The 25783-nt window shown below is 40.1% G+C and overlaps 1 protein-coding gene across 8 annotated transcripts; it reads right to left on the bottom strand.

Moving 5' to 3' along the window:
* Window positions 1-1816: 1816 nt before the first annotated feature.
* Window positions 1817-24882, bottom strand: tbc1d30 (TBC1 domain family, member 30). Of its 8 annotated transcripts, none has more exons than XM_042511639.2 (15): window positions 24185-24882; window positions 19947-20111; window positions 14445-14506; window positions 14174-14239; window positions 13119-13244; window positions 11906-12091; window positions 11056-11125; window positions 10331-10471; window positions 9946-10114; window positions 9042-9147; window positions 8823-8929; window positions 8133-8272; window positions 6166-6411; window positions 5650-5724; window positions 1817-3751 (listed from the first exon to the last, which is right to left on the bottom strand). In XM_042511639.2, exons 1-15 carry the CDS (start codon window positions 24669-24671, stop codon window positions 2634-2636), a joined length of 3264 nt encoding a protein of 1087 aa, XP_042367573.2. In that variant the 5' UTR covers window positions 24672-24882; the 3' UTR covers window positions 1817-2633. The 8 variants fall into 8 exon arrangements, with proteins under 8 accessions (XP_042367573.2, XP_042367574.2, XP_042367575.2 ...); XM_042511640.2 differs by having other exon boundaries at window positions 10373-10471; window positions 24185-24881; XM_042511641.2 differs by lacking the exon at window positions 5650-5724 and having other exon boundaries at window positions 24185-24879.
* Window positions 24883-25783: the final 901 nt, after the last annotated feature.

The following is a 25783-nucleotide window of genomic DNA, read 5'->3' as shown; positions in this document are numbered from 1 at the left end:
TGACCCAAAAATTATCAAGAAAGAAAAGTATAAAAAAAATTAAAAGAATACCATCAAAAAGTGCTTTAAATTTTTTAAAATAATTTTGTGACTTAATTTCAAATATGTTATGATCATAATTATAAATCTATTTTTCTCTTACTTTTTTCCTTTTTCATTGGACATTTTTCCATTTTTATTTTAAAAAAAAATTCTAACTCTACTAATTTCCTACAAATTTGAAAACAAGCACCAATAATAATCATAAGAAAAAGTAACATTTTTTAAAATTAAAAACATAAACGTATTTTTAAAAACATTGACAGATATAAATATAGTTTCATGGACATTTTTCCTTTGTTTTTTGATAATAATTAACAATCATTTCCTTCTCACATTTAAGTTTTTAATTTTTCATTTATTTATTTTGCAGTTTGCAGGACATTTCTCGCCATGTTGCTCATGAAGTTTTCTTTTGCGTTTTTGAAAGAAATAAAACTAATTTCCTTCAGTTTCAGAGGTTTAAATGCAAGTGAAATGACTCCAAATGATGTCGATCCAAGTGTTACAGCATTAAATAAATTATTTAAGAAATCAAAATAAATGTTGTTAGAGGTCGTTTTTTCAGAAGATGACATAACTGAGTAGTTTTTTCCTCGTATGGATTTTATGTAAAGCAGCAGCTTTGTGCTGAGTTTCCAAGCAACATCACCGACCCCTCTCACAACCTCTTCCAGCTGACGCCCTCTAGGTGGCGCAATTTGCCCAAAAAATCCTCCTGCTCGAACACCCTGAGGACTCTGAGCGCCTCCTCACTGACAGCAGAGCTCAAACTACACACACACACACGTGTGTGAATTTTGTCCTGAAATGTTGTGTGACTTATGTAAATGGAAATTTTTGTCCATGTTTGATGTAAATAAGACTGATGCACTGAAGACACACTCTACCAACTTTGGCCGTGTGGCCCTTTAACCCCTTAGGGCCTGCTTTAATATCACACACACTCGTACCGCTCTGCACAAAAAATGTGCTTTTCAAGATCAAGTTTTAAAATATACTGTAAATTATTCATCATCATCAATGAGTTATTGTTTTTTAATCAAATATTAATTATTTTTCAGAATTTTAACCCTTTAAATGTCATGTTTTTGTGATGATGCCACTATGTTTTTACATTAAAAAAATACACACACACATATATATATATATATATATATATATATATATATATATATATATTTATTTATTTATTTTTTTTCAACATGCCAAGTTGATTTTCTTTCTGCTGCTGACAGTTTGGGACATGTCAGTGATTAGCAGCAACATTGACTGTGACAGGGCACCTAAAAAAGCCCAGAATGACACCCAGAAATAATACAAGTCCTGTTTTTCTGCTCTGATGGCTGTGGGATCAAAAATGTCAGTTTGAATGGGTTTCAATGGAGCATTTTTGGACCTGAACAGTCTGAATGTAACTATTTAGTTTCCACAGTGTATTTTAGACTTATTGTAGGAGCTGAGCTGCAAATTCACTGATTACACTCAAACACACAATCTGGACTACATTTAGGACACATGCATCAACACACACACACAGTTATCACAACAGGAAGAAGACTAAAATGAGACAAACAGTCCTTAAGGGGTTAACGAATGATTGATTGATATATCACATTTAATAGTATCCACTCCCGTTCACACTTATTCCTTATTGAGAGATATTTAACGCCTCGTGTTCAGCAACTGAGTTACAAACAGAGAGTGAAGAAAGAAAAATGTGAAAAGCTTCAGGAGATTCAGGAATTGAGGATGCTGTTTACACACACACACACACACACACACACACACACACACACACACACACACACACACACACACACACACACAAACATTTTTATTATTCTTCATTTACAGCGATTCTTAGGTTTCTTGGGTTATTTTTTAAAATACTTGGCATAGAAACAACTGGATGGCTATTGTGTGTGTTTATGAAAACAGGTCCTTCATCGTGTTGCCACTTGTGGTCCGTGTGAGTCCAGCAGGAGGACATGTTTGTGCAGAGCGCAGTCTCTTAGTGTTTCAGTCCAGGGAAACGTCCCAAATCACCTCTGAAGAGACGCAGCTGTCCAACAGGACGCAGCCGTAACACAAAGTCATTTTTTTTTAATAATATGTCCATTGTGGCAGTGATACTCAACTTACACACTGAGGGGCCAGGGACCAGGGGCCGGGGATCAAGGACCAGGGGCCAGGGGCCAAGGGCCAGGGGCCAGGGGCCGGGGATCAGGGACCTAAGGGTGGTTGTAGGCTTTAAAGATATTTTAAAAGTTGTCGGACATGTGTCTGATTTCAAGACGGTTCTGGGCTTTTAGGTTACATTGAGGCAACATTTTTAGGATTTTGGGACATTTCTCGTTTGGGGGGCCGCCAGGGACCCTATCAGGGGCCGGATTTGGCTGTAAGTTGAGTATCGCTGCGTTCTGGCTGAGAAAAAGCTGCATAGGCCTGTGAGGGGCTCGTCACTGCGATCGTCCTCTTTCAGAAACGACTCGCTGTAAAATGTTTGGGTGATCTCTTGACATGAAGGAGGCAACACGGTGTCGATCTCGAATGATGTTTCAGGTGTGTTTCTGGCATCAGTGCGGAGGAGTTCACCGCGTCCCGCCGGCGGCGGCGCTGCTGCGGCTGAGGTTGCGGCTGAGCTGGGGGAAGTGGACGGTGGGCGTTCTGGCTGTCGGGCCATACAGACCCAGATTTCGGGCCGCCGCTGATTTCCTGGGCTGCTTCACGCTCGGGAACGGGGAGAAAACCTGCTGTTTGGGAGCGACGGAGGCGGAGAGTGCCGGGGTGGACGGGGAGGACGGTAACCGAGACGATAGGGAGGACAGCGAGGGAGTGGAGGGGGAGGAGGTTTTGTAAAAGGTGGAGGAGGTGGGGAGAGTGAGAGACGAGAAGCCGTTAGGTGAAGGAGACGACGGGAGGCAGGAGCTCGGCGTCGGGGTGGACGGAGGTGTAGGAGAGGAGGAGGACGGAGCGAGGGACGCTGGAGACGGAGACAGACTGAGGGAGGAGGGTGAGGAGGTGAGGCAGTGGTGAGGAGGTGGAGGTAAAGTGTGTCTGTCTGAGGCGGAGCTCCTCTCTGAGCCGGAGGAGTCTTTGTGTCTGTTGGAGGATGGAGGAGGAGGGAGGAGGAGAGGGACCGCAGGAGCAGGTCTGGACTCTGAGTCCTCCTCCAGCCCCAGGGAGTCCAACTGCACCACCACCTCCGCGACCTCTGCTCCTCCTGTCTCCTCTGCATCCTGCGGCACCTCCTCACACACCGACTCTGCAGCAGACGGATCAGGAGACACAGAGGAGTCACTCCCCTCTTTCTCATCTCTCTCATTGTCCTCAATCTTCTCCTCTTCGCCCTCAAAGCTCACCTTCCTCTCCTCCTCCTGCTCCTCCTCCTCCTCCTGTTCTTCTGAATCTCCGAAGCCCAGCTGAGCTCGAGCTCGAGCTATATTCCTTCGATGCACGCGGACGTGAGCTCTCCACGGCGACCCTGCGCCTCCTGAGGAGCTCCCAGGAGACCCGGTGGTGCCGCAGCGCTGCCTGGCCGGGGAGCCCTGAGTCTGGGACAGAGACGCCGGTCTGGACGCCGGCGGTGTGGAGGTGAGTCTGGAGCCTCGGGGGTCTCCGCGGGGCCTCCGCCCCAGCAGGAGGTGGTTGATGACGGAGCTGGACGGATTGAGCTGTGAGGGGAGGACACGTGTGGCGGGACACTTCTCTGCAGGGACAGAACACATTAAAACAGGCGGATATTCGATAAAAAGTCCAGGAAACAGATTTTGGAGACGTCGGTTTTTGATTTACTGATTTTTTTTTTTTAATCTTAAAAATTTTTTAGGCGAGTGCTTCACTAAGACACATTTATCTTAAACTGAAGAAACTGTGACACAGTCAATTATATTTAGAACCATGTTGCACCTTAAAGAGTTAACCCTTTGAAATATACATTTAAAAAATAAATAAGCACCAATAAAAAAAAATTTAAAAAAGGAAATGGCCGAGAAAGAAATGCTAAACAAGCAACAAAATTCTTAGCATAATTTTAAATATACTATATCAGAGAATTTAATTTAAAAAAAAAAAGATAATTAAACAATTATCAAATTAATTGGTGATTAATTTAATAGTTAGTTAATATTTATTTTTATTTGGTTTTGTATTTTTATTTTTTTCATGTTCACAGAAACCAATAAAAAGATAATTGAAAAAAAAGAAAATAGAAATATTCAAAGTAATTTTTCGGCATTCTGGGAAAATATTTATGCATCTGATGGTGTTTTTTATGATGCTCAGTAGGGACATGTGTCTCCTAATAAATAATACAACTGGTTAATTGATTCTGCACCTGCAAACCAAACAAAACCATCACCAGTCGTCCCAGTTAGCTGTTAACAAAGTAAATTAAATAAAACCATCACCAGTCGTCCCAGTTAGCTGTTAAAAAAGTACATTAAATTAAATACAAGCACCCGTTTCAATAATGCTCCCAAAATGCCAGTGGGAGTTAACAGCGCTCCTCTGATTATGTTAAAATATTAAAGAAATGTTTGCACCGTTTTCACATTTGAAGATGAAAACCTTTAAAACCGATTCTGTTTGTGATTCAGCTGTAATTTTACAAAGTGAATCATCATGTTCTGTTTTTTATTTTGGGGCATTTTGAGAGCACGACACGAATCTGAGCTCCAGATTCAGTCTGAGAGTCTGAAGTTACAAAACCTGGAAATAAGTCAATATTTTTTAACCCTGCAGTTCACGACAGATTTCCAACGTTTTTTTTTCTGCCAGAGGGTTTCTCCTCCGTTCATAAAGAGAGAAAACTCTGAACGGTTCAAATATTCATGAGAGAGTTTGCACACCGGCTTCAGTCTCAGAGGCTGTATAATGTTGACTTTATGAACTTTTACGATTTCCACAGTTTGTTTTCTTCAATCACAAACTGGCGGTTTCTTTGTAAATATGGGAGGAAGGCAAAGAAGAAACGACCCAAAAATGTACTTTTTACTAATTTCTTGCACAAGACAATGACCTGAAAATCATTGAAAGACGGAAATTTAAAAAACAAAACAAAACAATAAAAAAAGACAAAAAAATCAAGGACAAAAAAAACCAATCAAGGACATAACCTGGAAAAAGTGCTTAAAAATGAAATTCTGTAACATAATTTTCAATGTGCAATTATGATCCTTTCAAATTTAGTTTTTCCCCAAGCTTTTTCTCCCTTACACAATTTCCAAAGCTTTTTAAAAATAATTTTCCAAATTGACTTTCCTGCAGTTTGTGGTCGTTGCCCCCCCCCCCATGTTTCTGAGAGAATCGCACCACCAACCTCTGAGCTCAAAGCTTTAAAGAACTCGTGAGAAACGTCTGTCTGCAGCACAAGAAAAGTGCCGTGGCTTCATGTTTTCATTCATTCTGAAGCCAGGGAACATTTTCATGTTCACACATTGGAAATCTGTCCTGGAAACAAAGCTTGGTTTAAAAAAGTCATTTTCAGAGCAGAGCGCTGCAGCGTCCTCCTCAAACGATTGAATTAGTTCACTGAATCATTAAAGCCCTGAAATCAGACCCAGAACACCCAGTCTGAGACGAGCCTGTTGGTTTGGAAACCAGTACCGTCAGTGTCGCTGCTGGGTTTGCTGGGAGGCTCCTGGAGAACACCTGGACTTGTGGCAACTTCAGGTCCAGGTCCTACGAGTCACACATCATCGTCAAAAACATCTCACTCTGCTGCGTGCATGTGTTTGTGTTGATACCCAGATATCATATTTTTATAGCCTGATTCTGAAAAGAGCATTCTGAGTGCAGAGCGGTATGAGTGTGAGTGTTTCACACCGCACAAAAAAATTACATTTTATATATATACGGTATACACATATTTACTGTATATACTTAGTATGTAGTGTAAATAAATAATAATAAATCTTTTTTTTTATCTGAAAGCACAGTGTCATCACGACAAAAAACTGGCATTTAAATGGTTAAAATTCTGTAAATGAATGAATATTTGATATTGATGTTCGGGACACTGAAGCTATTCTGGACTGAAAAGTGAAAACGAGGAGCAGAAAAGGCAGTTTGCGTCTTAAAAACAAAAGCGAACAGCTGATGAGGGCGCTTGTCTCGTCCCACCTGTGCGGATGTAGAGCTGCATCGCCTGCTGCTGCTGCCGCCGTTTGATGCGAGCGTATTGCTTCTTCAGGGCGCAGATGTCGGTGCTCATCCTCTCCATCATCATGCTGTTGATCGCTGCTTGATGCTCCGCCCGGGCACCTCCTCCTCCTGCTCCTCCTGCTCCTGCTCCTCCTCCTCCCCCTCCTCCAGCTCCCACCGCTCCTGGGCTCAGCTCTGCGATGTTTCCCTGCTCCCCTCGCTGGTCTGGACGCACAAAGAACGAGAAGAAACACCGACGTCAACATTAAGCGCTTTCTCTACATACCGAACGGCGTAGAACCTCCAGGCCAGATTTAAGCACAGAAACAGGAGGAAACGCCGCCCAGAGGGACGTCTTCTGCCGCGAAAAACGACCACTGAGAGAGATCTGTGTCACTATAGCAACGTCACTCAACTGGCCCGGAAACGTTTGTAGGATTTTAGGACAGTGAAAGGCTTTTAGGAAGTTTCAAGGATTTTTGGACATTTCTGGTATTCTTGGACATTTCTCAGATTTTAGAACATTTCTAGTATTTTAGGACATCAGTGTCTCAGCTGTGTCCTCTGTCGGGGGTGTGGGGGATCCTCCACTGGCAGTTTTTGATCAACAAGCTCTATTTTGATGCTGTTTTATGTCTCTGACACCTTACGCCTCCCTAACGGGGGCCTGATTTGGCCCGCGGGCCATAAGTTGAGTATCACTGACGGTGCATAAAAACATGAAGCAGTTCAGAATAAAGAGTTACTCTTTTTAGCCACCAGCATCTGTCTCTGCCCTCCGTACGGAGCATCCAGAGCCTGTGTTTCTTGCTGGATCTGATTCATGAGTCCTGTCTTAAGACTGAGATTAGCGTCGACGGCTTTGGCTCCAAAAGGCAGAAAAACATTCCAGCAAAATCAGACAAAATCCAAAATGTCTTTTTTTAGACTTTTTAAGCTCCTTTTCTTATTTTCTGCCCACCCAGTTTTACTTTTATCCTCTTTAATCAACATCAGCTGATCACTGCAGAACAACTGCCCCCAAAAAATCCTCTTGATGTAATCTGAGGAAGATGACACAGAATTACGGTAAAAAACGGTTGTTGCTTTTATTATTATCATTATCATCATTATTATTATTATTATCATTTTATTTTATTATTTTTTGTAGGTCATTTTCTATTTTTCTTCTTTACTTAATTTTTCTTTTTTTGTGCTAATTTCATTTAATTTTCTTGTACATTCTTTCATAATTTCTTGCTAATTTATGAGCCTTTTTTGTGAGTTACTCATTTCCTTTTTCATTGCTTTTGTGAGAAATCAAGCTAACTTGTTTGGGATTCAAAGGGTTATTTTGTGTTTGACATTTACCGTTTGTTTTCTCTTTCTTTTTGTTTTTTGGAAAATGTCAGCGTGTTTTGTTCTGTTATAAAGACTAAAACATGAATTGTGTTTTTGTATTCTGTTCATCAAGTGTTTTTCATTATTTTGTATTTCTCTATTTTTGCATCTATATTTGTTTTTTCTTCTTTGACTACCTGGAAAAGCATTATATAAGTTCTATTAATTACTATTATTATTATTAAATCCAGCTCAGCAGCTCAGCAGTGGAAATTATGTTCACAAAAACTAGTGAGGATTTAGTAAATACTAAATTAAATTAAATAATGAGTCATGTTTAAATCATCCTCTCATGAGGTGAAATTCAACATCATTTCTGTCTGAAGTCATTTTAAAATCTGTGTGGAGAGTCACGACTGCGGCTTCAGATCTTAAACTGAATCTCTGGGGCTTTCTCTCCGTCTGTGAAGGAGGAAGTGAGGATTTGTCTGGAGGAAGCAGATCAGACGCAGCTTGTTCTCGGAGTCAGATGGAGGGCCGGTTCTGAGGATTTGGGGCAGCGGTTTGTTCTGAGCCACTTGGCTGCTGTTAAAATCCTGTGTGATAATTCAGGAGGACTCACTGACCTTTGAGGTGTTTCTGGTATCTCTGCAGCTCGGGGGCCAGCAGGCCGCCCAGGGGCCCCAGACAGCCGAGGGCCGTCACCACGGAGTCTTCGTCATCCATCTCTGCGTCGTCATCGCTCTCCCAGCTGCCCAGACCGCCACTGAAACGAGACGACAACATCCTCGTCATCACCACGTGAGCCGGGACACTTTGCTTTACCTGGGGGCCACTTTTGCAAAATGACTCGAGTCCAGGGGCCAGTCACAGCTAATGACTAACTAACTAAGTTAAGACTCTCTTTGACAATAAACATTTTTTGGACAGCTTTTGCTCTCTAGCCAAAATCTGAAAGTAATTTCTTGCCTTAAATTCACACTGTTTTGTGCCCCAAAATGTTCTGTATAGTATGAATATACACAGAACCTTCAGTCAGGCTGCATTCACAGCCTGTATCTGTATTAATACAGAGGAAACATTTCATTTTTACAAACAAAAGATACTTTAAAAAACTAAATTCAGCCTCTAGTTTAAAGGAACCCGACAGAGTTTAATATACATTCTTTTTTTTCTCACAAAAACATCTAAAACCTTTTCTTCTCGTGTTTTGTGACTATACATTTGTATTACCTCTTACATCCAGCTGGGATTTAAACGTACCATCAACAGTTTTATTTTTTTATGTTTTTGTCATTTCTGAGTTGAGAACAAACCTTCCGGTGGATTTGACTGAGGTAGGGAACGGAGTGATGTTGTAGGTGTATTTCTCTCTCAGCTCGGCCAGCTGAGGGAAAGGAAACACGGCCATGGAGTAAACCTCCTGATCGGCCGAGAGGAGGAAAGAGAGAAAAAATAAGTTAACAGTACAAACATAAATAACAAACCTCACCACGGAGGCTAAAGAGGTGTGAATGGTTCGGTTTCTCTCGTACCTGCATGAGCTCAGGAGGATCGATGAGGTTGCGCTCCAGCATCTCCTGAGTGAGACAGCCCATCGTGCTGTAAAACTCGTCGGCCGTCTGACAGTACTCGATCCTCCTGGACGGAGACGGACGGAGGAAGACGAGCAGCGGTTATAAGATGGATTAAAGAGGGAGGAGGAGACGTTAAAAATCAAGACAGAGGATATAAAGATAAGAGGGCTGCCTGGGGGAAGACAGAATTTTTAAGGCATCTACAGTTACAGAAACCCTTTTTCAAGCAATTTAGTTTATCTCCTATGTTTGAGATCATATCTCCTAGATAATATCTCCTGCATAGGAGATAACATCCAGTATGTAAGAGACAATATATCATACGTAGGAGATAACATCCAGTAGAGATAATATCTTGCAAAAAGGAGATAACATCCCTTACATAGGAGATAACAACCCAAATCTAGGAGACAATATCTTGTATATAGGAGATAACATCCTGTACATCGGAGAGGATATCTCACAGGAAGGAGATACCATCCCTTTTGTAGATGAAAATAACCTGTACATAGGAGATAATATCATGTAAATAGGAGATAACATTCAGTGCGCAGGAGACAATATCTCGAACATAGGAGATGACTTCCTGTACATAGGAGACAATATCTCTTATGTAGGAGATAACATCCTGTACAGAGAAAATAATATCTCATACATAGGAGATAACATCCTTCAGATAGGAGAAAATATCGTACGTAGGAGATCAACTTAAATTTTAACATATTTTTTAAATGTTTGAGCAGAAAATGATTCAATTACGTGATGATCAATAACACAAAATAACATCTGAACACACAAATGTTAAAATTGTTTCTCAGAATCCCAACACAATCCCTGTCTCTGTAAGCGACAGTCCACTCACTCTCCCAGTCTCTCCCAGATGGCGAGGGCGACCCGAAACAGAACCTCCGAGCCCTCGAAGAAAACCGAGTCCCAGATCTTCAGCACGGTGGGCGCCGGCAGGCAGGTGGCGAACATGGTGAGGAACCACTGCATAGTGAACACGTTGGTGAGCGGAGGCTCGTAGCTGCCTGAGAGGAAACACACACACACACACACACGTTAAATTTGTGACGTGCGAGGAGTTACTTACACACACACACACACACACACACACACACACACACACACACACACACACACACCGTTATTCTGCATCAAGTATAAAAAAGGTGTTAATTTCTTCCTTAATTGAAACGGTTAATTTGACGGTTAAAGCAGCATCGGGGAGCTTTGCGTGCTCATACCAGGTGACGTTTGCGTAAACTCAGACACACTCGGGTTTGTACCTCCGGCCTCTCTGTTGGCAGCTTTCTGCAGGTGGTGGAGATGCTGCGACAGTCTGGGCAGCTTCAGGCGCAGCAGGTCTCTGAACACCGCCATGTCCACTGAAAAAAAGAAGACAGCCCAGATTAAAACACTACGTTTATCAGATATTCAACGTGAAAATAACCTGACGGTATCAAGTCTCACATATAAAGGTCCTGGAGATGTTTCTTAAGCTTTTTCACAATCAAATACTGAAAAATAGTGAAATGTGTCTATCAAAACTTCTAAGAGGCTCAGCATTTTTTTAATTTCTTGTTTCGTCATATCAACAGACCAAAACCCAAATTAACAGGAAAATCCAACAAATAGTATCATCACTGGAATGAGAATGGATGACAATTATTGATTATCTGAATTGCTGCAGATTCTTTGTTTGGTAGATAAATCAATCAGTTGAGTAATTATTTCAGATCAGACAAGATTTATGTCCCTCCAAGTGTCCTAATGCAGAAATAATCAGTCTCTGCTGTATTTGCAACGTAGAGACGACATACTTTTTACTTTTTTCGTACAAGATGATGGCACTTGTAGTTTATTTGCGGGCTGGAGCTGTTGCAGTACGTACCGTCTGTAATCTTTTATGTCTTCCTTTAAGAAGTTGTTGAAAAAATGAATCAGTCTGTATGTGTGTCCTTGTGTTTACCTGACAGCGCTCGCAGGTTGTTGGCAAAATAACTCTCAGGCAGCACTTTGTCAATCAGGTAGATCATCACCTGAAAATAAAGGAGCAGAAAAGGATGTTTACTCGGGATTAAACGGGAAGAAAGCAACAGAGTTAATATCATTTGTGGACATTTCACCCTTTTTTTTCAAACTCTTTTTTTAATAGTTTTCAAAGTTAACATACAACTGAAAAAGGCATTCAGGTGAGAATAAAACTTTTGATACCAATATATAGAAAATATCTGACAAAATATAAATAAGCTAAAGGTTAAATTGTCATACATGTTTAGCAGTGCAAAGCAGTTTACAAAATATATATGTTTCACAGATAAACTACTAAAGAGAAAAAAAATAAAAGACAGAAAAAAGGGCAAGAAATGAAGAATAAAAACAATTATTTAAGGAGCAAATATTTAAGGAGAAAAGTAAAGTAAAAGAGAAACAACATTGTATTGGGGGGTTTAGAAGGATGTCAGAAAGGTCAACCATGTTTTTGTGAATTTCATCCCATTTCACCCTTTTTGGTTAATTTTCTAACATTCTTGTCACCTTTTTACCAATTTCTTGCATTTCGCTCATTGCCTTTTTTTCCTATGTTTCTGAGGAGAATTAAAATTATTTGCTTAGATTTTAAAGGTAAAATAACTTGCAAAAGGCAACTAAATGCAGCACAGGAGAAACCAATGTTTGTCAAGTTTGTCACATTTTACAAATCTCCATGAATGTTTTCTCTGTCTTTGCATGTTAATACTGTTATTGTGTGTGTGTGTGTGTGTGTGTGTGTGTGTGTGTGTGTGTGAGAGAGAGTGTGAGTGTGTGTGTGAGTGTACCTTGAGCGCGTCGCTCTCGTGGCCCTCTGTGACCTCCAGTATGAGCGCAGCCAGGACGTTGAATCCTTGGCAGTAACCCACGGATTTATTCCAGCGGGCGTACGCCAGCAGCACCCTCTTCAGCACCACGCGGTCCTGCTCGCCCTCCTGACCGCAGTACGAACTGCAGCCCGTCCTGTGCAGGTCCTGAAGACAGCAGAAAATATGGGACTATTGGGATACTGCTTGCTGTTTGCTCTACTTGCTTTTATGCTCTTATTTTCAGGAATTTTAAATATGCTTTTATGCTGGTTATTTTATATTATCTGATATTTTATGTTAATGCTTTTACCTTGGAGCACTTTGTAAAGTATATTACTTATATTAGTTTATTACCGCTATATTACCATTTTACTTATTTCTTTGATTTTTTTTATTAATTCATTTATTTATTTCAATTTTATGACTTAGATATCACAGGTCTTTTTAAGCCAGCCACAGTAGGAAGGGGAGGTGTTTCATTACCCACAAAATCTGGGAAACATATGGGCACATATGGATGAGATGCCACTACCTATATATTATTTATTATTTTAATATATATTATTATTATATTATATGCACAAAAACTAAAAACTAAAATTAATCTCAACAAAAAAACAAATAAATCAGAGCATTAACTGGGCAAATTGTTAATTTCATACATTTAGGAGAGACATGGTGAGAGGAAGATACAGACGGAGGAATATACGAGCAGACTTTGCCCTGTTGGTGAAAACGGCCGTCCTCTTTCTGTTGAATCTGTGAGTCACTGCAGAGTTTCCGTGATGCCGTCATCTCGATCTGTGACGCACAGTCATGAGTAAACACGCTCTACACCGGACGCCGCTCCTCACAGTCACAGCGGCTTTCACTGGATTTTATTAGCAGGAAGTGTTTATATGCACTCAGTAGGAAAACATCAGAGAAGGCTGTTTGATTTTTTTGTTTTTATGTCCATCTTTGATGGAAGTCGTCATTAGTGTGCACTTCCTGAAGATCACTCGTCAATAAAAAAACTCAGCTCATCAGTGAAGTGATGAAATGTTTTTGGTGACCCTGAACCATCGACACACACTTTAAACAAACACACACACACACACACACACACACACACACACACACACACACACACACACACACACACACACACACACACACACACACACACACACACACACACCGACGTGGTTACCTTGACGATCTGGATGCCGAGGGAGTCATCGTCAGGGTTACTGCGTTCGTTAAAGGCGAAACGAAGCGTCTTCTCCCAGTCGATAGAGATACTGTGGAGGTACTGGTCTGCCAGCGTCAGCCACACCTGCAGAGAGACACAAAAAAAACCCCACATTAACCCTTTAGGGCCTGCTTTAATAGCACACACTCCTGTCATTCTGCACAAAATGCTCTTTTGAAAATCAAGCTTTTAAAAAATATTATAAATAAATATTATACTCTTCTTTCAGTTAGTTATTTTTTTTAACCAACATCAGTCTAAATCACAAATATCTAATATTACTACTAATTTTCTGAACTTTAACCCTTAAAATGCCAGATGGCACTATGTTTTTAGATGAAAAAAAAACAACACAAAAAATGAATTATTTTCTGTACATATTAAATGGTAAGTAGACTTTTTTGACCATCACACTCTGGGATATGTCAATGATTAGCAGCTACATTGATTTTATACATTATTCCAGTGCAGTTTATGACACATGCATAAAAACAGATACAATTATCACACATGAAGAATGAAAACCGTGAAAAACGAGCCAAACAGTCCCTAAGATTAAATACAACAAAAATATCAACAACTACCATAAACAAAGAGGAGAAACGGTTCACATATGATTCACTGTCCCGACTGAGTCACAGGAGCAAATATTTAATGTTTCCTTATTTACCTTCCACAGGATTCTCAGGTTTCCTTTTCTTTTATTTTCCTGCAGCAGGTGTGTAAGAGGCGCCTTGTTTACAGTGATTCAGTTTGTTTTTTAAGAGTTCAGGGAAGAAGATTTCTGTTGTTCATTTCCCCCGACAAGATGAAAGTAATCACCTCCATTTTCCGTCTCTCTCCTCCAGAGACGACGTGAGATGACCGCAGCATTATGCACATATTGTGTTTTTAGACTCTACGGACTCTGTAAAACTCTGCTTTCAGGCTGACAATAATAGTGCTGCATTACTACCCATGTGAAAAAATATCTGTAATAATGTCATTTGTTATACTTAGTTTCAGTCACGTACCCTCTTCCTCCACTCCTTCGGGATCCCTGTGGGGAGCCGGGCCACGGCTTTAAGGGCGTCGTACCACTGCAGGGGAGAAAGCACACACTGTTTTATTACGTTTAATTAACCTGCGGGCTCCCACAGAGGCCAGCAATACAATATTAATACACTGTGTATACAGTTATATTATTTGCTCTTGTAATGAGAAATATAAAGCATGCGTTAAATCAATAGCTAAAAGCAGAAACAAACAAAACAGAAAAACTGGTTGTGGCACTGTGTTTGTTACCTGCTGGAATCCATTTTTTCCCAGCGATGGTTCGATGGTAAACTTCAACCTTGTGTCAACTCCTACAAACAAACAAACAAACAAACAAACAAACAAACAAACGGAGACGCCCGGTCAGACGAGTTTAACCAAACTCAGTGATGCTGTACGAGTAAACATCCCAGAGTTTCCACAGTTACTGTACAGAGGATTTCACAGTAAATACAGGGAAAATATGCACAAAATGATGCACAAAACATCAGTATATATATTTATGATGCTTTACTATGCATGCAAAGATCACACAAATAGTATTTACTGGGTATACTGAGTATCTTTGGCAGAGAAAACGTTTTCGTGCTGCTGCTTGACTCTGTCACAAAATAAAGAACTAGCTGCTCATTATCTGTTATGGATGCTGAAGATAACAGTGAGGGCCTGCAGACTTCTCCACCAACATAAAGGTCGGAAAACATTAAATAGTCACCGTCAATGACATCATCAAAACCGGCAACAAAACAATCAAACACCGGAGTGTTAGAAATGTGTACATGTAACTGTATATTTGATATTATAGGCCAAAACACGGTGTTTCGGGCTGCAGTTTTGCTGTTAAATCGCAGGTTTTTTGACTGGGCTTTGGTTGAGCCGCCTCAGTCGCTGTCCATTTCCGCGTGGTGCTGAATCCGCCTCAGTCTGCGCCTCACCGAGAATCCCGTCAAAGCTCTTTACACGAACATCTTTGGAGAAAATTTGGCTCAGTGGGCTAAAACCCTGCAAACGGAAATGAAAGTTTGAAGTGGAGTTAAGAGCGAAGGTCCTGACATGTTTGGGCTCCGGGCCAACAGCTCCGGCTGCGGCCATTTCTCCCCCCTCTCTCCCCCTCCTCTCTCCAGCTGAGCCTCTGGAGGATCCGTCAAACTGCAGCCCCTCGCACTACAAGAATAAATCACACTATTTCCTCCATAAAACGGCCCCCGAGACAAAGATAGAAGGTGTGTTTAACCTGCACGGTCCTCCTCCGCCATCCTGCGTGAGCGTCGCTTTATTGTGCGGTTTCCTGTCGGAGCTTTGGGAGCGGATTACCACGGAAAACCCTCCTACTTCCCGCTCACAGATTATTAGAGCGACACAGCTGACACTGAACGAGTATTTAACGGAGGTCAGACACATTACAGAGGCTCCGTCACAACAGGTGAGAGTTTAATCTCTCCAGAGGTGGAAATAATTAAACCAGGTACACACCAATGTACAATGACTACAGAGGGAGGAAAGTATACAACTGTGATACTGAATATTTGGCCTGACGGCCAAATCTGGCCCCCGATAGTGTACTGGGTGGCCCCTCAACCATTTTCTTTAGATGTGTTTGTCCTTTTAGTCTCCATAAGGTGTCAGAGTGCATAAAACGGCATCAAAATAGAGCTTGTTGATCAAAAAAGAACCAGTGGAGGATCACCCACACCCCTGACAGGGGTCCTAGATAAGACACTAATGTCCTAAAATCCTAAAATACTAGAAATGTCCTGAAAAAAAAAACAACATTTTTTTAAGATAAACAACTGCCCCTCCCCCACCAAAAAAAGAAAATATTACTTAATATTGTAAAGAAAAATGTCATTTTAAAAAATCACCAATTTTTTTAAGAGAAAAAAAATCACCAAGACAAAAAAAACAACCAATTTTAAGACCTATTTTTAAGATTTTTTTAAAGAAAACATGCCTTTCAAATTCGCCTAATCGCATGTCCTGAAATTCTAGAAACATCCTGAAATCTTAGAAATGTCCTAAAGTCATAAAACTGTCCTAAATTCCTAGAAATGTCCTAAAATCCCAGAAACGTTCTAAAATCCTCGAAATATCCTAAAGTAAAAGAAACAGCCTAAAACCCGAGAAACCTCACAAGATCCTAGAAATACCCCAAAATCTTAAAAATGTGCTAAAATCCTATAGCTGTCCTACAATCCTAAATCCTAGAGAGAAAACGTCATAAAACCATAGAAACATCCTGAAACGCTCGTGAAGGAAACCGCAGGTTAAATGCGCTCTTATGGGTTCATGTCATGTATCATATGACTGGATATATTTTGGGATACACAGGGAGGCTTCCACTCTGTTTCCAGCTGTAAACTGCGGTGTTTTTTTCCAGACAGACATGAGTAAAGTGTCACCTGGCTCTAAGGTGCAGAGCAGCCGCGGTGCACTTCGGGATATCCCGTTGCGTTTCTTCAGGACGTTGCTGATGATGTTGCCGACCCCTCCCGAGCCCTGCTGCCGCTGCTTGACGCCCGCCCGCGGCCTCCTGCCGGCGGCGGGGAGCCGCTCCTGCCTCATCGGGAACCGAAGCGACCGGCCGGCTCACTCATCGCTGCGTGCCGCTGTAACGAGCCTCCTGACCCGCGGAGGAATCATCAGACACGCCGCTGCTCCTCTCTGCTCCGATAATTAATCGGTCACTCTGATCGGTTCAGATCTCTTCCGGTGACAGAAATATGATCCGCCTTCAGCTGCGATAACCGGCGAAACTTCAACTCATCATCCACTGGCACAGAAACGTCCAGAAAGCCTCCTCACAAACCAAATATCAATCTGAAAATGTCAGAAAATAGCCGCTCGGTGCAGGAGGACCGTCGGTCTGTGCTGCTGATGCTGCGCCTCCTCATCCTCCTCCGGTCTGGCGTCACCAGGAGGAGGTGCAAGGACGGAGGGCTGCGGTAGGATGGATGGAGCCACGGGGAGGAGATAGAGAGGGATGAGGTAATGGTGGAGGAGAGGGGAGAAAAGGAGAGCGGGGGAGGTTTTTGTCTCTTTAACCCACTGAGAGCTACCAATGATTCATAAAGAAATAACACAAAGAGTCATTTTACAACAAGACTAGAATCTGCTCGATATAAATTAAAGGTGTGCAAGACTTCTCCTCCAAAACATGGATTTTGTTTAAACTATTGACAATATTTACAATAAACTATAGAGATTTGCAGCTGAGTTATAAATGACTGAGCTCTCAGATCCAGGTGAGACCAAATATCACTTCTGCAGAAAACTCTGAAAAGACTGAACCCTCAAACATCTGAAATGATGTTTGCAAACTGAATAAATGATGCGTGACATTAAGGCTCAGTCCTACAGATTCAGTAAGAGCTTCCTGAGCGGAAAAGACGTCCAGTTTTAATGACGTTCAGAATCAATATCTGCAAACAGTCATGATGACGATGATAAAAAGAGGCCTTGATGATAATGTGCAGTAACCGTTATGATAAATCATCTGGTCTGTGGATGTTTCAGTGGATGGCTGCTGTAAAAACTCTATTTTGTTTCCCATCAGGATAATACAGACATACTCACTCCATCTTTAGGCTGCTGGAAGATACAGAGACGGGCTCAAAAATATACATTAATACAGTGATACTCAATATATGGACCGCAAACCAAATCTAGTTCTGGGTGGCCCCTCAACCATTTTCTAATTCACAATCAAGATTCACACTGGTTTCTGCACTTTTAATATACATAAGGTGCCAGAGTGACTCTAATGTCTTAAAATGTCCAGAAATCCTAGAAACATCTTAAAATCCTAGAAATGTCTTAAAATTCTAGAAATGTCCTAAAATCCTAGAAATGTGCTAAAAACCTTGAAACATCCCTAAATCTTAAAAATGTCTTGAAATCCTAGAAATGCCCCAAAATCCTAGAAACGTCCAAAATTCCTTGAAATTTCCAAAAATCCTATAAATATCCTAAAATCCTAAAAATACCAAAAATCCTAGAAATGCACTAACATCTTAGAAACGTCCTAAAATCATTAAAATGTCCTAAAATCCTAGAAATGTCAGAAAAAAATCCTAGTAAAGTTCTAAAAACATCCTAAAACCCTAAAGCCATCCAAAAATCTTAGAAATGCCCTAAAATGTTAAGAACGTCAACAAATGCTAGAAACCTCCAAAACAATATGTCCTAAAAAATCCTAGAAACCTCCAAAACAATATGTCCTAAAAAATCCTAGAAACCTCCAAAAATCTGAGAATGGTCCTGAAATCCAAGAAGCAACCAAAAAATCTTTGAAATCTCCTGCTTTCTTCAATGTTGTTGCAATATAAAAAGTCAAGTAATTCTCCAAATTGGTGGTTAGCAGACAGTTTGTCGATGTCTTTTAGCCAAATAAGGTTAATTCCATCATAAATTGACAAAATTGTGATGTGAAAATGTCATTTAACACCAAAAATAACAAGAGCGGCTGCTCGGCTAATTATAATCAACAACTAAGTTCATGGTTTACCATTAATTGTTTAGCTTGTTCACTTGCCTGACGGATTAATGTGTGAAAATCACAGCGACGGCAGTTCAGCCTCTGCAGAACATGCTGTTTTTACAGTAGAGTGGATATACTGTAAATATTCACGCAGCATCAACCACACGAGTAAACAGTCAAACAATAAAACCCACGTGTTATTATTGACTCCAGCTCACTGTGAGCCGCCATGCTGCATGCTCACACAACAAACACAAGAAAACAATTCACCAGAACAGCAAGATGACCTCACAAGACCGTCATTTTTCAGTTAGGTTTAACTCTGTTGAATCATTTATCATTTTTCTTCACATCTTTAAAGAAAAAAAAAAAAAAAAAAAGCTCCAGGCAGCTGGAGAGACTTTCCTTACGAGGATAAAATGCTGATTATAGCATGAAAAGATTTCAGCTCTTAAACTCCTCAGAAAGTGACAGTAAAGACAATTTACTGTGACTGTTTCAGTAAAATTCTATAATTCTCTCTAATATGTTGATGGATTCAGCCCTATTGTTATTCTCCCAAACTCCAACCAAGTTCCTGATTAGTATAATCCGGACATTTAATCTGGTGTAAAGATCATTCATAGAATGAGGTTTAATCCATAATCTCTTCCCTGGAAAAATTACCTTTGTAAATGATGTTTCCAAACATCTCTTACATAACAGAAACAGTCAAAGTGTGATTGTCCGACAGCCTGTTTTGGAGAAAAAGAGCCGAGAGATCAGGATATGAAGATGAACACAATAATCCTCCACAGTCGTGTTTTACTGTACGTCACAAGCTAGTTTGTAAATATCAGAGTTACTTTGATACGACAGCAACCTGTACAGCAGTGATACCCAACTTACGGCCCGCTGGCCAAATCTGGCCCCCGACAGGGTCCCTGGTGGCCCCCTAACCATTTTCTAATTCACAATAAAAATAAAGTGATTGACACTTAAAATTCTAAACATCCTAAAATCCTAGAAATGTCCTAGCTAAGACCCTGATGTCCTTAAACCCAAGAAAGTGTCCTACACTTTCCTACACTTCCTTAGAAACGTTTTAAAATCAGGGTAATACCCCTAAATCTTAGAAAAGTGTCAAAATCCCAGAAAGGTGTTTAAATACTAGAAATGTTCTCAATTAATAGAAATGTCCTAAAATCCTAGAAACATGTACGAGGCTGCTGCACACAACCCAAAAACAATCTGAAGAAATCCTTTATGGCACAAGAGGAAGCGTGTTTTCTTACGTCGTTTCTGTGAGACCGCCTGAAGGCACGCTGTGATGATGTCGTAGTTTTTCTGCAGTTTGTGGCAAAGTCGGTCGCGTCTCTTCAGCTGGCGGAGCAGCTTGGCCGACTGCAGCCCCGTACGGTATTTGACCTCCTGGATAATCGAACGCAGCTCCTCCGGGGCTGAAGAATCAAACGCAGCGACGCTGAGGGTTAATCAGGGTCATTATAACATCAACGTGAATCAGGTTTCACAGTCAGGACGAACAGTCGAGTTACAAGCTGGTAATTTAAAAAGAAGCTGTTTTCTCACTCAAAAATTCAACATAAAAAAATTTAAGCCATCTTTTTTTTTTTCCAACAGCACACTAATCTCAATCGGCTCACACGATTATTGTTACACAGTGAATATTGCAATCAAAAATTAACAAATTAACAAATAAATGCAACTATACAGGTGCCAGGTGACACGTAAATCTGACGGCTAAATTATTAGCTAAAAAATCATAATTTAAAAAAAAGAAAGTAAAGAGCCTCCAAAGAAGAAATTATCTGAAAATTGGTAGAAAACAAACAAACAAAAAAAAAAAGAACAAAAAAGTAAAAAACAAAAGTGCTTAAAGAATTTTTTTAAATGTATTTTTTTAAACACAACTTTAAATATGTAATTATGATTATTATAAGTATATTATAAGTATAGTTTTTCCTAGCCATTTTCTGTATCTTGTTTGTTTTTTGGCAATTTTTTCCCATATTTTTAAAGAAAATGCACCAATTTGCTCAGGCTTGTGAAAGCGTTTGAAAGCAGCACATGAAAATTGTCACTCCAGGTTTCAAAGGGTTAAAAGTGTGAAATAGTACATTACTAGAGGAGTTTAAAGTAGCATAAAATTGTAAAAGTTATTTTTTTTATTCTTAATATTTATTTATTTTGACCTCTTTTTGTCTGTGCCTTTTGTTTTACTGCTGCTGCAACCAAATTTCAATCAATAAATTGTTGATTCATAACATCTGTAATTCCCATATCTGCACAGGAGGAGATGAGAGCAAAAGAAGTTAGATAAAATAATAATTCTGTTTTCACATCTGATTCAGAATCGAAGCACAGACACATTTATGTAGGTCTTTCTAAAATACTCTAATTTATGAAATATCATGTGATGTCTGCGCTCTGCTTTTAGATCAGAATATCATTTGTCTGTTTTCCACGCTGCAGGCGAAACGAAAACCAGAACACTGTCCCAAATAAACACAAACCCTCCTCCCAATGATGGAGACAAAATGTTTCAGGCCAAAGACAATCTGATTTTCAGCTGAAGGGGACACATGTCTGAGAGACAAACACGTCTGTGGGACAGAGCTCATCATCCTTTTTCTTACGGTTTCTTGTGAGTAAAATAAAAGCTCATCTCTGTAAATATTGTTCAAATTATGGTGTTGGTGACATTTTGAGTTCAGATTTTCTGGGACAACTGAATCAAAGAGCAGATTATTAAAAATTTAAAACTGAAGAGCATAAAAGTAACACCAGTCATAACTACAGGGCTTCAACCAACAACAAGTTTTAATGTTGGTTAATCTGTCGATTATTTTCTTTATAAATCGATTCATTGTTTGGTCTATAAAATGTCAGAAGATGGTGAAAAATGTTCCCAAAGCCAAAGACATCCAAAACCCAAAGAGATTCAGTTTACTGTCACAGAGGAGAGAAGAAACCAGAACATAATAGCATTTAAAAGCTGGAATCAGAGTTTTAACTCTCAAACGAATCAATCATATCATTAAACTAATGGGAGGTTAATTTATTATTTAACAACCAGGCCTAATCGATTAATTATAACAGGTGTTGTGTCTTAAAATCCTGGAAACGTCCTAAAATCCTAAATTTGTCCTCAAATCTTTGAAATTCCAGAAAAGTCTTAAAATCTGAAAATCCTAAAACCCTAGAAACCTCCTAAAATGCTAGAAATCTCCATAAATCATGTACGAAAATCATTAAAATGTCCAAAAATACTAGAAAAGTGCAAAAATCCTGAAAACCTCCTAAAATATAAAAAATGTCCGAAAATCCCAGCAACATCCTAAAATCCTAGAGATGTGTGAAAATCCTATAAAGATCCTCAAATCCTGGAAATGTCCTAAAATCCCATAAAACTCCTGCAATCCCAGAAAGGTCCTAAAATCCTTAAATTCCAGCAATGTTCTAAAATCCCCAAAATGTCCTGAAATCCCAGAAATGTCCTAAAATCATACAAACATGTATGGGGCTGCTGCGACTGGCCCCTGGCCTCCTGTCATTTAGGGGCCCTCAAAGCTGGTATTGCTGTCTTAAAGGCACCTCAAGGAGACAGGAGGCTCCAGGAGGAGACACAGGTGTAATAAGTCCTACGTGTCTCTCTAACATCCTCTCTTGGAGGAGCTAAAAAAAGAGAAAAAGACAGAATTAGGTAAAGCAGACGCGTCAGGATAATAAGGAAGAGCACTAAGAGGCTCGCTCAGCTATCAGACCCCTCCCTGTTACATGTAAACGTTTACCAAACGGGGTCATTAATCCCTGAGAGAAACTCATTACAAGTTAACACGCGTGAGCCGCTCTGTGAGGCGTTATCGCGGCGTTTCCTCTTCCTGAGTGGCGGCTCTCTGCATTGTTTGACTCGACCGAGCCTCACGTGAGCCGAGGGCAAACACTGAGCTCACAGGCTGTTTGCTGCAGGATTCCTCTCTGACAGAGGAAACAATGGCAGCGTGGCGCTCGCTGCGGCGTGCCCGTCAGGACTCCGAGGAAACACCTACGCCACTAACTGAGGACGAGTAAATGACATGTCAACACGCTCGTCGGCCTCCAGGACGAGTGTGTGTGTGTCTGCACACTATGAGGACACCTGTACAAAGTGTAGGATTTAAGATTTTTGCATGAAAATTAAAAGAACAGTTTATAAAATATGATGTTTTGTTGTAAGTTAAATTACCCAAAAGTTTATACAAGTACAGCTGAAACAAGAGGTCAATAAATCAATCAGTCATTAACAGAAAATTAAATGTTAACTATTTTGATACAAATTTAAATCTTTTTCTAGTTTTTTTTAAATATAACTTTATTTTGAGGTTGTTTAGTGTTTTCTTTTTACTTTTGTATAATTATAACTTTTTTGGGTGTATGTATATATATATTTAGTTAGAAATTTGTTTTTTTTTTCTATTTTTACATTAATTTTGAGGTTTTTGGGTGCTTTTTTATATATACATACATATATGCACACTGTGAGGACACCTGTAGGAAGTGTGTCTGTTGTGTTCTCCTGATATCTGATTACAGTGAACACGTTTACATACCAGCTTCAACTCTAGATAAAACAGTTAAAAAAAAGTTTCAACCATTCATAACAATCATCTCACAAATTAATCAAACAATTATTCAAAAAATGATTAATTATGGTGCTTTCAAGTCTCATCCTGTTACATGTCGCTCCTGATGTTTGCGGTCTGACTCCAAGATGACTTCAAGGTTTGAGAAAAACAAAAACCAAAACACTACCGTAATTTACAACCGGCTCATATATGTAGGTGTAAATGAAATAGATGGATTATTGATTACCTCTATGGCTACCATGAGGCTATTAGAAATTAATCAAATACATTTTCTAGGGATGCAACAGCTCCTGAATTGACCTTGTTAACCCTTCAGCACACTTTTATTATTACTATTTCATTATAATTATTATTATTATTATGTTTTTTAAATTTTATCATCATATTTTATGTCTTGGGATTTGACAGGGTTTGGGGTAGGTCAGGGGTAATCTAGGGTGTGCTGGGCTGGGTTGTTTCTTCTTTTTTTTAAAAAAAAAACAACAACAAAAAAAAAACACTAAAAACAAAACACCTGAAAAAAATCATATATTTAAAAAAAATTTCATAACTTTTAAAATTATATAATTGGAATTGTTTTACACAGAAATATACTTATATTCATTTATGTGATCATATTGTACTTTTTTTGTTTATTTCTTTTGGGTTTTGTTGTTTTGGAGTGGATTTCTATGATAATTTTCAGGTAATTTTGCCGTAGGTCTTACTTTAAAAAAAAAAAAAAAATCAATTTCGGCTCATTTTTGGATCATCTCTTAAACTGCTCATTGTTGCTTTAAACTTATTTATTTTGGTTTTTTTTGACGGAAATCAAGCCAGTTTGCTCCAGTTTCAAAGGGTTAACATGCTGAAAGCGAAGCCAGCACCTGTAGCAGAGACCCCCTCACCTTTCTGGGCCAGGTAGTTCATCTGGAGCCTCCTGGTGTGCCTCTCCTGGAGCTCCTGGAGGAAGCTGGAGCCGGAGTTGCTGCGGCCGAGGAAGGCGTCGGAGCTGGACGCCTCGGTGGAGCTGTCCCAGCTGTCCCAGCTGTCCCGGCTCCTCCGGCCGCCTCCGCCGTACGTCTCATACAGCTCCACCAGAAGACAGTCCACGATGGAGGTCCTCGCGGGTCTGACTTCTTCTCCCGGGGACTCGGAGTCACTGCCCCCGGCCGCGCGGGTCCTGTGGGCGGCGGAGGACTCCGGCTGCCCCGGAGGTGGCGATGTGTCAGCCGGCGACTCGGCGGGGCTCCCCCACCGCTGGAAGCCGGAGAAGTCCTCCTGCGGGGAGGCGGCGGAGTTCACAAACACGCCGCTCTCGTCCTCGGAGCAAACCACGTCGCATATGTCAACTTCCAAAAGTTCGTTCCCGTTTAACTTCACCTCCGACGCCATTTTTAACGGTAATTTCGCTCTTTTATCTGCAGTTTTTCCTCTAAAAGTGCGCCGACATTTTTTCAAACATCGCGTCAGAAAGTTTTAAAGTTTTTTCCTCCAGGAGGATAGAGATCCTGGAGCGCTCCACTTCTCACCTCAGCAGAGGTGGACTCCCCCGCTGACAGCCGCCGGTTTTCTTCCTGAACGTTCCGGGCCCCCCCTCCTCAGGACGGAACAATGGGCCGGCCCACTCTGGGTACATTTCTCAACGGCTGCCAAACTTTCTCCAGGTCGCGCGACAGGTGCTGCTGGATCGACCAATCAGAGAGGAGACAAAAGTACACCGACCAATCAGCGTCCTTGTTTGAACTCTTCGCTGAGAGGTCGCTGTGTTTGTTTATGTTCGTGATATTTAACACGATTTAATGTAGAAGACAAGAATGACACACAAAGACAGCGATGGAGGAAGTATGGACACCATTTACGTTAATAAAAAGTACTAATACCACACTATGAAAATACTCAGTTACAAGTAAAAGTCCTGCATTCAGCATGTGACTTTAGTAAAAGTAATAGTAATCAGGTACTTAAAGTATTAAAAGTACCCTGTGCATAAAAATAAAAAACAAAAACAAAATGATTTAATGTCCCGCAAATCAAAATTTATTATATATTGTTTTAAAAACACCCAAAAAACTCATTTGTGAAAAATGAAAATAAAAAATACATTTCAAATTTTAAAATTATGAAAAAGTTTTAAAAAACAAAACAAAACAAAACAAAAAAAAAACAACTTCTATGGTGTCTATGAAAAAAAAATCCAAATCTATTTTTAAGTTGTAAAAAGTTGTAATTTTTTTTATGTGGAAAAAATCCAACCAAAATTATACAAAAAAACCCACACTAAAAGCAATTTATTTATTGCATCTATTTATTAAGTGTATCGCATTATAAAGTAAAAAAGACCACCCAAAAACCTCAAAATTATTATTAAAGTATTGAGGGGGGAAAAATCACCCCAAACGCTATTAACATCAAAATGATCTAAGAAAATATATAGAGGAGAAATACCTGAAAAAAACTATTATTTAAAAAACGAGAAATAGAGAAAATATAAGACTATAACCGTG

The sequence above is a fragment of the Plectropomus leopardus genome, chromosome 22, assembly GCF_026936395.1.
Source record: "Plectropomus leopardus strain MGB_pleo_1.0 chromosome 22, ASM2693639v1, whole genome shotgun sequence".
Taxonomy (NCBI): Eukaryota; Metazoa; Chordata; class Actinopteri; order Perciformes; family Serranidae; genus Plectropomus; species Plectropomus leopardus.
This window is presented reverse-complemented; position numbering and strand designations above follow the sequence as displayed.